The sequence below is a fragment of the Pavona decussata genome, unplaced genomic scaffold (assembly GCF_977016875.1).
Source record: "Pavona decussata unplaced genomic scaffold, jaPavDecu1.1 SCAFFOLD_130, whole genome shotgun sequence".
NCBI lineage: Eukaryota > Metazoa > Cnidaria > Anthozoa > Scleractinia > Agariciidae > Pavona > Pavona decussata.
This window is the reverse complement of record NW_028145544.1, coordinates 1,884,363-1,898,881: the sequence shown is the minus strand read 5'-3', so window position 1 is coordinate 1,898,881 and position 14,519 is coordinate 1,884,363. Positions and strand designations below refer to the sequence as shown.

General features: G+C 38.9%; 4 protein-coding genes across 4 annotated transcripts; 2 read left to right on the top strand and 2 right to left on the bottom strand.

Annotated features, from left to right (window-relative positions):
• Window positions 1-43: 43 nt before the first annotated feature.
• Window positions 44-2,841, top strand: LOC146468605 (cell division cycle protein 16 homolog). Its single transcript, XM_085124309.1, has one exon. It carries the CDS (start codon window positions 74-76, stop codon window positions 1,721-1,723), a length of 1,650 nt encoding a protein of 549 aa, XP_084980435.1. The 5' UTR covers window positions 44-73; the 3' UTR covers window positions 1,724-2,841.
• Window positions 2,842-3,912: 1,071 nt separating this feature from the next.
• LOC146468604 (COMM domain-containing protein 2-like) lies at window positions 3,913-5,204 on the bottom strand. The gene has a single exon (XM_085124323.1). The coding sequence runs from the start codon at window positions 5,114-5,116 to the stop codon at window positions 4,514-4,516; it is 603 nt and encodes a 200-aa protein (XP_084980449.1). The 5' UTR covers window positions 5,117-5,204; the 3' UTR covers window positions 3,913-4,513.
• A 20-nt stretch (window positions 5,205-5,224) lies between these two features.
• LOC146468603 (bifunctional peptidase and (3S)-lysyl hydroxylase Jmjd7-like) lies at window positions 5,225-8,209 on the top strand. Its single transcript, XM_085124312.1, has one exon. The coding sequence runs from the start codon at window positions 5,313-5,315 to the stop codon at window positions 6,288-6,290; it is 978 nt and encodes a 325-aa protein (XP_084980438.1). The 5' UTR covers window positions 5,225-5,312; the 3' UTR covers window positions 6,291-8,209.
• LOC146468602 (calreticulin-like) lies at window positions 8,063-13,585 on the bottom strand. The gene is made up of 10 exons (XM_085124304.1): window positions 13,365-13,585; window positions 13,156-13,263; window positions 12,828-12,970; window positions 12,597-12,660; window positions 12,378-12,472; window positions 11,341-11,550; window positions 10,729-10,842; window positions 9,681-9,824; window positions 9,050-9,277; window positions 8,063-8,581 (listed from the first exon to the last, which is right to left on the bottom strand). The coding sequence occupies exons 1-10, from the start codon at window positions 13,450-13,452 to the stop codon at window positions 8,432-8,434; spliced, it is 1,344 nt and encodes a 447-aa protein (XP_084980430.1). The 5' UTR covers window positions 13,453-13,585; the 3' UTR covers window positions 8,063-8,431.
• Between the last annotated feature and the right edge of the window lie 934 nt (window positions 13,586-14,519).

The window sequence follows — 14,519 nt, the reverse complement described above, 5'->3', positions numbered from 1 at the left end:
TTTTGAACCTTACTCCACACCCCTAAGAAGTTTTACGCCAACAGTTGCAAGCGGTATTCCCACAAAATCCAAAATGGCGTCTGGCGGGAAGGTTGATATTTCCCAACTTCGAAACCTTGTCCGCCAGTATATAGACATGCATCTGTACAAAACAGCATTGTTTTGGGCAGATAAAGCCGTCTCCTTGTCTAATGGAGACATCCAAGATGTCTACTGGTTTGCTCAAACGTTATTTTTGACAGAGCAATTCCACAGAGCCGCTCATGCATTGAAGAGCCGAGGAGTTGTACAAACGACCCTTGCCTGTCGTTATCTAGCTGCAAAGTGCCATGCGGAGCTTAAACAGTGGCAAGAGGCGTTAGAGATACTAGAAATGGAGCAGAAAGAATCTGGAGAGAAGGATCTTCCCACAGAGACGTGTTTTGTCGGTGGAACCAAGAAACTTGAAAGTGCAGTTTGTTTGCTGAAAGGCATGGTCTATGAAGCAATGGACAACAGAAGTTTGGCCACCGATTGTTATAAAGATGCACTCAGAAGTGATGTCCACTGCTTTGAAGCTTTTGATTTGCTTATCTCCCATCACATGCTCACTGCAAAGGAAGAAAGGGAACTTTTGATTTCTCTTCCTTTTTCAGAACAGTGTATGCCTGAGGAGGTTGATCTATTAAAATTCCTGTATGAGAGTAAAACAAAGAAATATTCCAAACCCATTGACCCCAAGCTTCCGCCGGGACTGGAAAGTCTCAACGATAACCTGGATATAGTCGCTGGAATGGCAGAGCGGCACTTCTACAACTGCAGTTACAGTCTGTCATACAAGATGACATCAGCTGTGCTGAGTTCAGATCCATACCATGAGGCCTGTTTACCTATCCATATCACATGCCTGGTTGAGTTGAAGAAAACCAATGAGCTGTTCTTCCTGGGACACAAGTTGGTTGATAACCATCCACAGAAGGCTGTTTCTTGGTATGCCGTCGGCTGCTATTATTATGTCATTGAAAAGTATGAGCAAGCGAGGAGGTACTTCAGCAAAGCTACAAACCTGGAACGCGTTTACGGCCCAGCATGGCTCGCGTTTGGTCATGCCTTTGCCGCAGAAGGGGAACACGACCAAGCAATGGCAGCATACTTCACAGCTTCGAAACTGATGCCTCGGTGTCATCTGCCACTTCTCTACATTGGGCTTGAATATGGCAAGACCAATAATGCCAAGCTAGCCGAGAGGTTCTTTATGCAGGCCTTAGTTCTTTCTCCAGATGATCCCTTTGTAAAACAAGAAATGGGGGTGATTGCCTTTCAAAATGGAGACTACATCTCAGCTGAGAAGTATTTCAAGGAAGCCCTCCAGAAAGCACAGATTAGTAGTGGAGAAGTTCTGTCTGAAACGTGGGAAACTCTGCTTAATAATCTCGGCCATGCTTGCCGCAAACTGGGGAGATACCAGGAAGCATTACGGTACCATAAACAGGCACTTGTTCTCGTGCCAAACAAAGCATCCACTTTCTCTGCCCTTGGGTTTGTTAATAGTCTGCTTGGAAATCATCATGAAGCCAGCGGGTATTTCCACAAGGCTTTAGGCATTCAGCGAGAGGATACGTTTAGCGTTCACATGCTTGGTGAAACTCTTGAACAGCTCACGCTTGAGGTTGAGGCAGAGGTGAAGGAGGACAATGACATGAGCATAGAAATGGATGAGAAGTCTGATGAAGAAAGTGACTGAATCATGAACAAAGAAGCTGTTGCTGAAAGAACTCATTAAAAGATTTGAAGTAGACAGATAAAAAGTAGTTTTGTTAGGTTAGAATAAATTTTTCAACAGAGCATCTCAGTGGATTGTGGAGGTGCAGTAAAATTCTGAAAAACAAGCTTCCTCAAAGAGTAAGCCCCTCATTTCTCAGATGCAAACATCATTCCAATAATAAATCCTCTGAGTATAAAGTGTTTTTGTGGCATCCATATTGGAGGAGCAAAACAATGATTTTCCTTTGGGAAATAAATTTTATTTTTATGCAAATATTTTTTTATTGTTTTGTACCTCCAACATGGCTGTTGTGAAAACACTATAAACCCATTGTCTGTTAGGGTTAGCTGTTTTAATCTGTTCCAATAATTATTCTAATCTCATACCCAGATCTCATCCCCATCTATATGGTTGCAAGCTTATTTCAAGTGCAACCAATTTTGGATAGGCCTTATCACGGTTTTCAACGAGTAGGCAAACAGGCTTGAAATAGCAGTGTTTGTAGGGAAATCGAATGTCAAATAATTTACATAAAACATCGCTTCTGAAAAATTCATGAATTGGAAACTTTTGGCACTAGGAAAAGGATTTTAAGAAAAAAGTTGGAGAGATGAAGCTGTGCCAGAAAGCGTCCAGTCGTGTTTTGAACTTTCCACACATTTCCCTGTATTTTTTCCCGCGAAATATTTTTAGTAGCAGTTCACGGCTGGTTCGCTATACAGACAAATGTATGGAAAGTTCAAAACATGACTGGACCCTTCTGGCACAGCTACATCTCTCCAACTTTTTTCTTAAAATCCTTTTTCTAGCACCAAAAGTTTCCAATTCATGAATTTAAGGTGTTTACATCCCCCTTCATATGACCTTGGTTAAAATAATGTTATCTGGGGAGGGAGGGGAGGAGGTTAGCTGAAACTGAACAACTTTCCATATGAATAGAAAACAAGCCTAGCATTTTGCCCATGGTAGAGAACTGTTTGGTTGAGTTTATCTTGAAATCTTGTATACTATTACTAATGCTTGTGCTTCTGTGAAGCTTAAGGCATTACCTTATCACATATGTATTACAATGCTAGAATAAAAAGATATGTTTGTGATGTGTTGTCTTTGCACCTTTGTAGAATGGCCCCTTTTAGATAAAGAATTGAAACTGATAGATGTATTTTTAAGTCAGCAACATAAGCATACTCAGGAATAGAAAATCTGAGATCTCCCAACAAGAGTTGAACCTATGATCTTCTGACTTCTAGTTTGGATGCTTTACCACTGAGCTACAGGAGACTCAGAGGAGCTAGGGAATTAAACTGAGCTGATCCTTTACACATGCTTTCATGGGTAACAAATTATTGGCAAGTCTGGTGAGCATCTACCCAGAAGGTTGGTTTACTCCAAGCATGAAATCTCTTTTGTCTTTAACGATGCTTTTATGGTTATCACATAATGAGTACCAAACAAACTACAAGTATGTCATGTGAATAGGCTTAACCCTTTAATATCATAAAAGTACTGGGAAGAATTTATTAAAATATCAAGAACATCCACCTTGGGTGAACATATTATTAATTCTCATGACCTCAGCCTGGATTTAACTAGCAATGATAATACAAGGAGAAAATTGATGCTGATCACTTTTAGAACTTAAAGGGTTAAATATAACAACTAAAACTAAACAAGTGACTGGTCAATGCAGCTGTGATTGTAACATCTCTCCACCTCCCTTCCCATTCTGTGGTGACCCACTTCTCTCTTCTGCAAAATTCTAAAGAAGGAGAATATGGAAAGGAAGAGAATGTGATGTTATCTTCCGCTGATATTTGCTTAAAAAGACTAACTTAGTTTGGTATAAGAATTTGCAGTTTTTAAAAGGAACTATCAACATTTTTCAAGTACTACTGACAGTAACACTTTGTGGTTGTAACAGCTATCGTTACTTGATAAAATAGCAATAAAAAGCTTCTACTTTCATGATGAAGGACAAGATGAAGAAAGCTACCGTTTTGCAAAATTACATGTCTGTAAAATTAAGTGATTGAACTCTTTTTTACAATTTTACATTTGTAATTTCATATGAGAGTGAAAGGTTTACAAAAATGTGATCTTTGTCACTGTCATCATTGTTAGCATTTATCATCATCATCATCATCATCATCATCATCACCATCATCATCATAAACAACATTGCCATCACATCCATAACATCATGTCTTATAATTATGATTTTGCTGTGCCTTTCAAAAATTATATACTTTACAGCAGTCAATACACAACACTATTACATTATGTTAATTCTCATACTGTTATTAGATCAACTATCCAATTGCATTTCTGAGGACACTGTTCTTGAATAATTATTACTTTCCTGGAAATTGTCCTTGAATCCTTGAATATTTGCATTATGTATGCAAATTAACTAATAGCTCTCTTCTCCACAAAGGCTCCTTCATAAAAAAGGAATGAAAAGTTGGAAATAGGAGGAAAATGGAAATGGAGAAAGGGGGCGTGGGGCTCATCGTCCCCCGTGCTCCTCCTAATTTCACTCTCTCCAGTCCCTTATTTGTCTCCACTTGACCCCCACATTCTTCATCATTTCATTCTCCTTATTTGTTTCCACTCAAGTGCATAGAAGCCTCTACAGAGAAGAGAGAACTAACAGTGGTTTGCAACTTTATAGCAGTTTGCACTTTCTCAATCCATGCTGTAAAGTGACTAAAATGATCACACATAAATGCGAGATTACAGTATATTTGTGATATACATCCTTGCCGTTGATCACTTAATATTCCTCACAATTCTTCTGCAATGGGCAGTCTTCATTTCCTGCATTGCATTTTCCAACTCTGTGGTGAGATGAATTAAATTCACAGGATCGGTTTGTAGAATATCTGCAGCCTTCCTCTCTCCCTCCTTGGTGTGCAGCCTCATAATAACTACAGGATTTGTTTGATGCTGCAGTGATCGACTGGCCAACTCCACATCAAATCTCCACTCCAGATCATGGTAATGAGGAATTCCTAAGCTCATCTCACCAAGAATGTTTCTGATCTCTTTGCGATTTGCCAAATACATCTGCAACAATGCACTGATCACTTCTTCGGAGAAACCCAGTGTCATCACAGAATCTTGAAAGTCTATTTCACCAATCATCAAGCGTGAGCTTTCCGTCAACACATGCTGTAAGCCACTAATTCCATTCTTTACCGTGTTTACTTCAACACCAAGCTTTTGGGCCGCGGCTTGGAAGATCTTCGGGTTTGAAGAGCCTTTTAGTATTGAATCCAGGGATATCCTTGCAAACTCTAGTACAACATCGATCTCCAAGGATGTAAGGAACTTCAAATGTTCCTTTTGCTCTTCAGAAAGAATCAAAAGCATATTAAATATCGAAAAGACTATGCAGAAGCTACGTAAAATGGGTAGAAAGACCTTGAAGTGAAGACAAAACTGAGATTACTGGGAACTAGACTTAGTAGCCGCGCTTTCATAAAACCAATATGGCGGCCAAACTTGAAAGATTTTTAGCTTGATTACTGTGAGTTTTAGAGAGCTTTATCCGGCTTTTTAGAAAGCAATGGCTTCCATAAGTTCAATATCGGAAGCACTAGAAAACTTATCTCTCGAAGCGAGGGAACTTTATCTTAGCTCGGAGGTGCCTAGGCTTGAAAAAGCTCCAAGTCCACTGGACTTCCTGCGAGATAGGGTGAATCCGAATGCCCCTGTAATAATCCAAAATGCCTTTAACGATTGGCCATCGCTTGAGAAATGGAATAACAATTATTTAAGGGATAAAATCGGGCGAAGAACTGTAACAGTTGCAGTCACACCAAATGGATATGCCGATGCGGTTGTAGGGGATAAATTTGTAATGCCAGAAGAACGAGAGATGAAGTTTTCCGAATTCTTGGATATTCTGGAAGGGAAGAGCAACAATCCTGGGATATTTTACGTTCAGAAGCAAAATTCGAACTTAACTGATGAGTTTCAGGAATTGTGCGATGAGGCAGCATCCGACATATTCTGGGCAACAGAGGCGTTTGGTAAGCAGCCTGATGCTGTGAACTTTTGGATGGGAGACGAGCGAGCCATCACTTCGATGCATAAGGATCATTACGAAAACTTGTATTGTGTCATCTCGGGTACAAAAATATTCACACTTCTACCACCCAGTGATCTGCCACTGATTCCTTATGAACTCTATACACCAGCGAGATTCAAAGCTACAGAGAGTGGAGATTTCGAAATAATTGAAGAAAATACAGAAAACTCTACAGATTTTTCAGCCTCAAATAAAGTGCCATGGATTGCTATTGATCCGCTAAATCCAGATCTTAAAAAGTATCCTAAATATGCAAAAGCTAACCCTGTGACTTGCACCGTGAACGCAGGCGAGATGCTGTATCTTCCTTCGTTGTGGTTTCATCATGTTCAACAATCTCACGGGTGCATTGCCATCAATTTTTGGTATGATATGGAATACGACATCAAGTACAACTATTTTAAATTTGTTGAGAGCATGACTGAGTTTGTAAATAAGCAACCAAACAATTAGCCTTGATAGTTGTGTGGTACCTTAGCGTACTAAAATCTAAAATGACTTCTGTCAGATGTATGGCAGTACCTGTTAGAGTATTGATCTCAAAAATATGAGAGGAAGTAAATGTCAGTAAACTTTCAGTTATTGTGTTGTTTTAAAGTTGGTTCCTCTCATTATTATTAGAAATAAACAACTGTTCAGACTACACCCACAGGACAAAATTCTGTAACCTTTGGGGGTTCTTTTCGAAATTTCCAACGATCACCATCATTCATCTTGTGATATCAACTGTAGTATAGAAAACAGTTACCACCAGACATCGTCCTCATTATCAACAAAATCTGGGCACATCTAACCCATAAGTCCTTCTCAGAAAAAGATAAAAGTATAGTGGTCACTGACAGTCTGTAATCATGTTCCATAACAGATGATAGACTTACCGTATTTACTCGAATAAGCGCCGTGGCACTTATTTAATTTTTCGTGTCTCCTGTGCGGCGCCTATTCGAGGGCGGCGCCTATTTGAGGACGGCGCTTATTTAAAAGGCTCATACCACAAAGACAAAACATTTTGATTCTAGAAATTAATTTACTTCATGAGTACAACAAACGCTGACAATCTCCTTACTGCAACAGTTACAGGGAAGAGAAAGAGGGAGGTTGGGCTTGTCGTACCGGCGAAGTTTACAGCCTTCACACAAGAACTGTGAAGAACTGAAGAACGCGAACATTTTGGAGAGAACTGATTGAAAGAGCATCAAGATATACTCACTTCGAACTGAAAAACATCACTATTGATGAAAATAAATTCCCATTGCTGGCTTAGAATTGCATTGCAGGGATTACAGAGTATTTTTATTATTTTATGGAAATACTCGAATAAGCGCCGCACCGGAGCTGCGGCGCTTATTCAAGGGCGGCGCTTATTAACCAGTCTGCTCCGTGTGCGGTGCTTATTCGGGGCGGGGGGGGGAGGCTTATCCGAGTAAATACGGTTTGGCCTTCAGCTACATGCAGATGCCTCCTCGGAAACAAGGTTGTTTGCTTCATTGTGCAAGCTATAACCTTTAGGGGCACATGAACATCCATTGGCAAATCCGAGGCATGTCCTGACCTTCCTCTCAAACTTGAACTCAACTGCACTTTGTCTACACTAAAGACACAGAACATTGCAGACCTTTCTACAGTTTACCCATCCTTGGAGCCCCTGGGTCTCCAAGGATGGAGTTTACCAGAAATTTTTGAGTATTTTAAATTTGCTGAAGGTGGGCGATAATAAATTCCTCACTTCTGTCATTGGACATAACTCACCCTCAGTGAATATCTGTTAACACTGAGTCACTGATACGTGAAATTTGTTCACTTTCAGATTTCTTCAACATAATTTTCAATCCTGCCTAAGTGGAAGTGCAATAGTACAGAAATTAATTTGGTATAAAGTACTGATACACTGTGAAAGACATTTCTATGGCAAACCAAATGTAGCAATATTCAATTTGTCTAATTTTATATTCAGTTATGCATTCAACTATCTGTTTAATATTAAACTTGTATTCAACATTCAACATGTTATTTAACACTCGCCCTTGATATGCCCTGAGTTAACCTGCATAGCAGACATAATCAGGGAGAAAGATGAAGAGTGAAAAAAGTGAGAGAAAAAAGCCAGTCCCCTCCCTGATTATACACGCTATACAGGCTACCCCTGAGTTCAATTGATCAATCATGACAAAAATAATAAGGGTACCGACAGGTTTCATTTTTAAATCTTCAGCGATGATACCAAATTTACAAAATGATGTAGTTTATTTTTTTGTTAAACAAGAAATTAACTTAACACTAGTAAAACAAAGCACTCTGCTGCCAAGATAACATACTGAATAGCACATTACAGACGCAGGAGCCTTCTGTCATACGTATTAGTTATCTCAAAGTGCAGAGCGCGAACAGTTAAATAGCACTGCAGCTGTTGAAAAAGTTTTACTTATAAATGAGGATTAAAATGGATCTACAGAGAAACGACCTAGAACTTTCAAAGAATTTAAGAGCAATTTATATTGTTACACCAGCTAAAACCAGATCGCTAGTGCTATTATGTGCAGTGTACATATAAAGTTCTTTGTTTTCATTAAAAATGCCTAGCTGCATTAATTCAATCAAAGTTCATCTTTGGGTGTTGTTTCTTCTGTTGTTTTATCTTCCTCTTCTTCTTCTTCAGTTGCAGATTCTTCACTTTCCTTAGTTTCTTCTTTAGCTTCTTCAGTTCCCTCTTCTGTTTTCTCTTCGCCTTCTTTGCTTTCTTCCTCCTATAATAAAAACAACAACAATCCAATTAAACTGTAACCTCCACATTACAAAGCTTCTATTAAAGAATTTTAGAAAAAGTAACTTGATTAATTTAAAACTTTGGATATCTTCTTTGATGTAGCAAGCAATTAGTTTAGACTCAACTTTTTATGGATACTCCCTTCTTTTACTCTCCTTTCTTTACATCCCAGGCTCTATGTTGACTCTTTTATGCCACAAAAGTTGCACTGATTCATATAGTCCATAGTTCTCCAGTTTGCATAAAGTTTAAGCCATTACACCACATATTTGCTTTAAACCCTAGTACAATGTTCACAAGGAACTGCATCATTCCTGGATAGCAACATGAATGAAACTTGCAAGGATAGTTGTTCTAGATAAAGGATACAGTGTAAACAATACACCAATCCACACACACTAGACAGACTATCAATATTCCTGGGTTAAAACAAAGTTGATAAACCAACCTCTTCTTCTTCCTCTTCCTCATCCTCCTCCTCTGCTTTCTTTTTGTCTTCTTCCTCCTTTGCTTTCTTCTCTTCCTCTTCTCGTTCTTTACGTTCCTTCTCGTCTTGCTCATCCTTCATTTTCTTTTCACCTTCCTTGGTTTTCTCAAAAGTTTCCTTAGCAAAATTTTCAGCATACTCGACTGAGTCTGTCACAAGTACATTATCAAAAATAGTTCCTGATTTTACCTGTAGCAGAAAAGAAAGAAATGGTCAGACAAAGAGCAAAAAACTAAAAAAGCTACAAGATATTCCCACTTTTGAGAGACAGGGAAAGAGAAATAGCCTCTGCAGACATTTCTGAAAGGTTAGAACAACCCGAAGAGTGGTAGTAAGGGGACAAAAATGCATCTCCCTGTTACTTTCTTTTTCCTAAGTTTGGTTTTTGGCTTGCATGTTTTTGTGATCTTCACACATAAAATCCGAGATGACTGCCACATAAGGCACAAGAAAGCACATTTCAATAATCTTTTCCAGAACGTTTTATCACAAAGTTTCCCACTGCAGATTTCTGCATTCTCCACTGGCTGCTGTCGCCCTCCAATTTGCATGCTAAATGATACACTAATGATCAATACAAAAGAAGTCTCACCTGCCACAAATCAAAACCAAGGGCACCAATATCATCATATTTGTACAGCTGGTCATCTGGTTGATACTCTGGATTATCAATTTCTGGGTGAACCCATTCACCTTTGTAGTTAGGATTGTCAATTTGCTTGGGTTTCCATTCACCCTTTTGAAAAAAATAAAAAATCAAGGACATAAGAACATGAACAGGCCAACTACTTACTCTTGCTACAAAATCAGCAACTACCTCATTATAGGAAATTAACGCATCATGAAATTAACGCGAATTCGCGTTAATTAAAGTCGCATTAATTTTTCTTAACGTTAATTTCCATGTCATTAATTAAGTAGCCTGTTAATTTCCACGAGTTTCGCCTAAAATTCTCGATACTCTCCACAAAGGAAAAAAGCATTGTTTTATCGGGGTGGAGATCTGCCGGTATCAGGGACACTGAAAAGAACGCTCAAAGTGGCCAGATTCCTTCGCTTAACTCCAGACCTATGTTTAGAGACAATTCCAAGAACATTATTTGCATTTCGGAATTTTACACAAAGTGTTAAAATAAATTTATTCCTCTACAATTCCGAACAATTCTGTTTCCTTGTGTAAATCGCCTTAATTTTCCTTATTCTGAAATTTTTTAGCACGTTTTTGTGTTAATTTTCTACATTGAGAAGTAATTTTTCCTGCCATTCGCGCTAATTCAAGTCCCGTTAATTTCAAATACCGTAATTAACACGAGCATTAATTTCCTATAATAAGGTAAGCAGAAAAAACAACAACAACAAATGCAGACTGAAAACAAACAAGTTATATTTGCATAGTATAATCTTGAAAACCAAATCTATTTTGAGATCATGAGACGACAGTTTGATTACCACTATGAAAAGTTATTGTACGTTTTTTTCCCTTCAACAACACATGGCAAATGTTGTTTGCAATGATGCAGTAACTGTACCATTTTCCCCCTACGTTTTAATTCCAAAACAATATCTTCCCCTTTTCCCAAGTAAGAAGCCACCGAACAGAGAAGAAATCAAAATCCTTGCTGACAGGATTTTCCACCCACCTTGTAGTCTGGGTTGTCGATCATTGGTGGTTCCCACTCGCCGTCAATCTCGTCATCCCAGTCATCAGGCTTCTTGGCATCAGGGTCAGGGATGTGTTGAGGTTTGTCCCAGTCCTTTAGAACAAAGATGCAATAAAAAATGTCAGTTTGTATAATAATATTGTTATATACAAGGGTCTATTACGCGTGAGTTTGACAGGATGGGGCTCAATACCGAGGTATGATTAGAGGGTAGATAAAGAATGATTAATAAGATATGAAACCCTTTTACAGAAGGGTCATAAAACGAAACAAAAAAAACTGTTGAATGGCAGATCAAAGCAGCAGGCATCAACACTCTCACTGATTTTACCACAAAATGCTATCAATGAGTCGCTGGGCCTGCCTTATAAACAAGTCCAAGTTTGACTGGAGTGGGATTACAGGACCATTGCCAGATGCGGCAAACATTAACACAGTGGTGCCATAGAAAAAATTCCTTTGTTATCAACATGAACCCTATTTGGTACACACTCTGGACCACCTTCAATGACCAAACAATTATGCTGGTGTCAACATCCTAAATCATAGCCATTACAATAAACAACAACAACAACAACAAAGTAACTATACCTCAGGTTTCTTGTCTTCTGGATCATCAATTTTCTTTTTGTCATCCCAATCTTCAGGCTTCTTAGCTTCAGGATCCTTGATCTTCTTTGGTGGCAAGAAGTCCCAATCTGCTTCAAGCTCACCACTCTCAACCTTAGATCCATCAATACGCACTTCGTAGGTGTTGTCAGGTTTTACAATGAGGGTATAGAGATGTGTAAATTCATCATCCTGAGATAAACACCAGCCTTTTCATTAGTACAAAACCTTCCGTGCACAACAGCATCAATTTTGAAAGCAAAACAAATTTTCTTTAAGAATGTTTAAACCAAGCAGTACCAAAATAAAGAACTGCTTAAGCTATATGAATGATCACAGAAACCCCAAGTTAGAACCATCTTGTGCTGCATTACAAACGAGTGCTGCTTAGTAGTTTTTATCAGAATTGTCAGACAACAACAACAACAACAACAAAAAAACTGGGGCTAGTAACAAAACAAGCCAGTCACCACTCCCCCAGGAAATTTCTTACCTGAGCAACTACATTCATGAAATCCTGTTTTAAACTAACCTAAGTATCAGGCCTTCCTAAGGGGAGGGGGCCCCCTTCCCTCGCCCCCCTCTCCCATCTCCGAAAAGCCTGATACTCCTAAAGGCAAGTTTGAAACAGTAATTTCCAATGTCGACTTCCAGTTTTCTGTATTCCCCAGTTGGCATGTTGAATTTTCGTTGCTTGGTAGCAGTCACAGATATTTCATTTTATATCAAACGTCTAAAATAATTTTGCATTTGCTTTACGTCTGCTTTGATATCTCTAACTGATTTGAAAAATTGCACCAGGCAACAACATTGAAAGTCAAACTAATTAAAATCGCCTGTGATTAATCATTTGCTCACGTTAATTTTCCTCCCCTTTTTAGATTGATTTTTTTATTTGATACTACTAATGCAGCACTCAATTCAAAGCAGGTCCAAGAGAATTTTAAATAATTGAAATTCATTTTGTTGTTGTTTGAATGTTATTATCTCTTGTTTGTTTTTTTATTTATCAAACACACCTTGCATCGGATATCCTTCTTGGTGAGCAAGTTCTTTCCTTTATAGTTGAAGATCACATGAACTTTCTTGGTACCAGGTCCACAGATATCTGGCCCTGATTAAAATGAACACAAAGATTGAATCATTAATTTGCATGTAAATACGTGGTCATTTTACTAACAAGGCAACAAGTTCAGCTCACAAAAGAATCTCCCAGATCAAAGATCAAAATCGCTTACCAAACATTATGTGGTAGGGAGTATCTCCATGCATCTTTTTTTGGTCCAGTGTGCTATCAAAAACCTAAAATAAAACAAAATGAGAAGGAAATTGAAAAGGTTTACTTGCAAGCAAGGTACAACGTGTGGCATGGTATGTCTTTGCTTAGATTTCACTGATGTGAAGACAAAATAAGCTCCTTGAAAACAATGAAAGTAACTTGACAACAAAACTGAAGCCTTAAAACGTACCTTAACGTATCCACCACCGCAATCAATGCTCTGTTCGTGCTTGACTTGGAACTGGATAACTAGTGTTTTGCCTTCATTTGAGAACGGCTCCTCGAACTTGGCTGAGAGTCCGTAAAATTTTGCATCTTGGCTGGTTTGGATACCTGTTTAATTTTCAAATTCAAAATAACCCTGTTACACTATTTGCATGGTGAGAAGATTATTGTTCCCGACAATTTTAAACGAAATACAATGAAACAGCTTACAGCTGGGTAACTGGACGTCTGTCGATTTCTGCTTAGCGTTTGTACACTTGCATCGAAAGTGAGGAATATCACGACAGGCTTACCTTTATCTAGATCGGCATCGTTGTAAAACTTTCCAGCAGACCACTTAAATTTTCCAGCATCACTTCCCTTAAAAGTGGATTCAACCCATCTGTCCGTGTAAGCCTCGTCTGAAAAAAGAGAAATCATCTCAGCTATTGCTTCAGAAATTGCTTCATTCTGTAAGCTTAAAATTATTCACTTTGCCCTCAAGATTTCAGCGATTACTCACCTTCAAATTTCTCTACGAAGTACACCTTCGGATCCTCTGCTAATACGCAAGAGACTAAAGCTAGAAAAATTAACCGACAAAGCTCCATAATTTATAAAACCCGAACTAAAGTAGCTACACCTTCCTCGGCAAAAACCCTTCGAATGGAAGATCTAGCTGTGACAAGCGACCATGTGAATTGAATACGATTTCGCCGGCCTTCTGCGTGGTGTGCTGTGATTGGTCCAGGTGTACCATGTGATCTCTACGAGCCAATCAGAAGGCACCACACGTCTGGATGTCCGTGACCGGTTGTCAGGCTTCCGCACGTGAATTGAACGACGCACCACGTAAGGACTTTCGGATCTGTGGAACTTGGAATGCAGAATTTGACAGTCGCTCAAAATAGAAATAGATGGATCACAGAAAGAGTTCTTAGCAACATCATCTTGCACCAAGATTGTGAAAACAAATTGTTTTCACTCCTGCTGGTGTTGGAACTTTTCAACCCAGAGAATAAACCACCGGGCGATTCTTTGTTAACTTTTCACCATTCTTTGTAGACATGAAATTCAATCAAAAATAGTCTTTTCCACTTCCTTCTTTTTTTTTTTAAATTGATATGTTGTCATTTTTATTGCTATTTTTATTTTCTCCCTATTACACAGACAGCGTGGCGGTCGCTGGCCGAGAATGGAGGACTGGAATCGGACTCGAACGCGCGCGAAATTTGTGTAGAGAGCGCGCCCCCAATTCACCTTCTACGCTCGGAAAAATTATACTTGTAAAATGGCAAAATTCTGCCTGCCGGCAGTGCTTGTAAAATCTCGTATTCTCCTCAAAATTTTGCACGAGCAACGAAATGATAAAATTGTAGCAATCTAAGTGGTATTTGCAGTACGTAAATGGCGCATTTTTAAAGCCATCCGAGGTGTGGCACAGGTGCGTTTTAAATTTATTTTTATCTTCAACCCGTTGTAGATATCTTTCGTGTCACTGTTTTTTGCAAGTAGAATACTCGAAATTCCGCAAGCCTCATGTAATCTCTTTCCCTTTCTATAACGCCTTCTATGCAGGGCTAATCTTCACACGTCAGACAAAACATGATCTCTTTGAGTGGTGTGATTTTCATCCCACTGCAAAACAGTTTTCCTCTTCCTTCTGTTTAGCCACGGC

What these genes read in the sequence shown, in the direction of transcription:
- LOC146468602 (XM_085124304.1), bottom strand. Translation starts at nt 13,452, where the DNA reads ATGGAGCTTTGTCGGTTAATTTTTCTAGCTTTAGTCTCTTGCGTATTA. An exon ending in CGATGCCGATCTAGATAAAG is followed by an intron (nt 12,971 to 13,155) that starts GTAAGCCTGTCG and finishes AAAATTAAACAG; the next exon opens with GTATCCAAACCAGCCAAGAT. An exon ending in TCCCTACCACATAATGTTTG is followed by an intron (nt 12,473 to 12,596) that starts GTAAGCGATTTT and finishes CATTTTAATCAG; the next exon opens with GGCCAGATATCTGTGGACCT.
- LOC146468603 (XM_085124312.1), top strand. Translation starts at nt 5,313, where the DNA reads ATGGCTTCCATAAGTTCAATATCGGAAGCACTAGAAAACTTATCTCTC.
- LOC146468605 (XM_085124309.1), top strand. Translation starts at nt 74, where the DNA reads ATGGCGTCTGGCGGGAAGGTTGATATTTCCCAACTTCGAAACCTTGTC.
- LOC146468604 (XM_085124323.1), bottom strand. Translation starts at nt 5,116, where the DNA reads ATGCTTTTGATTCTTTCTGAAGAGCAAAAGGAACATTTGAAGTTCCTT.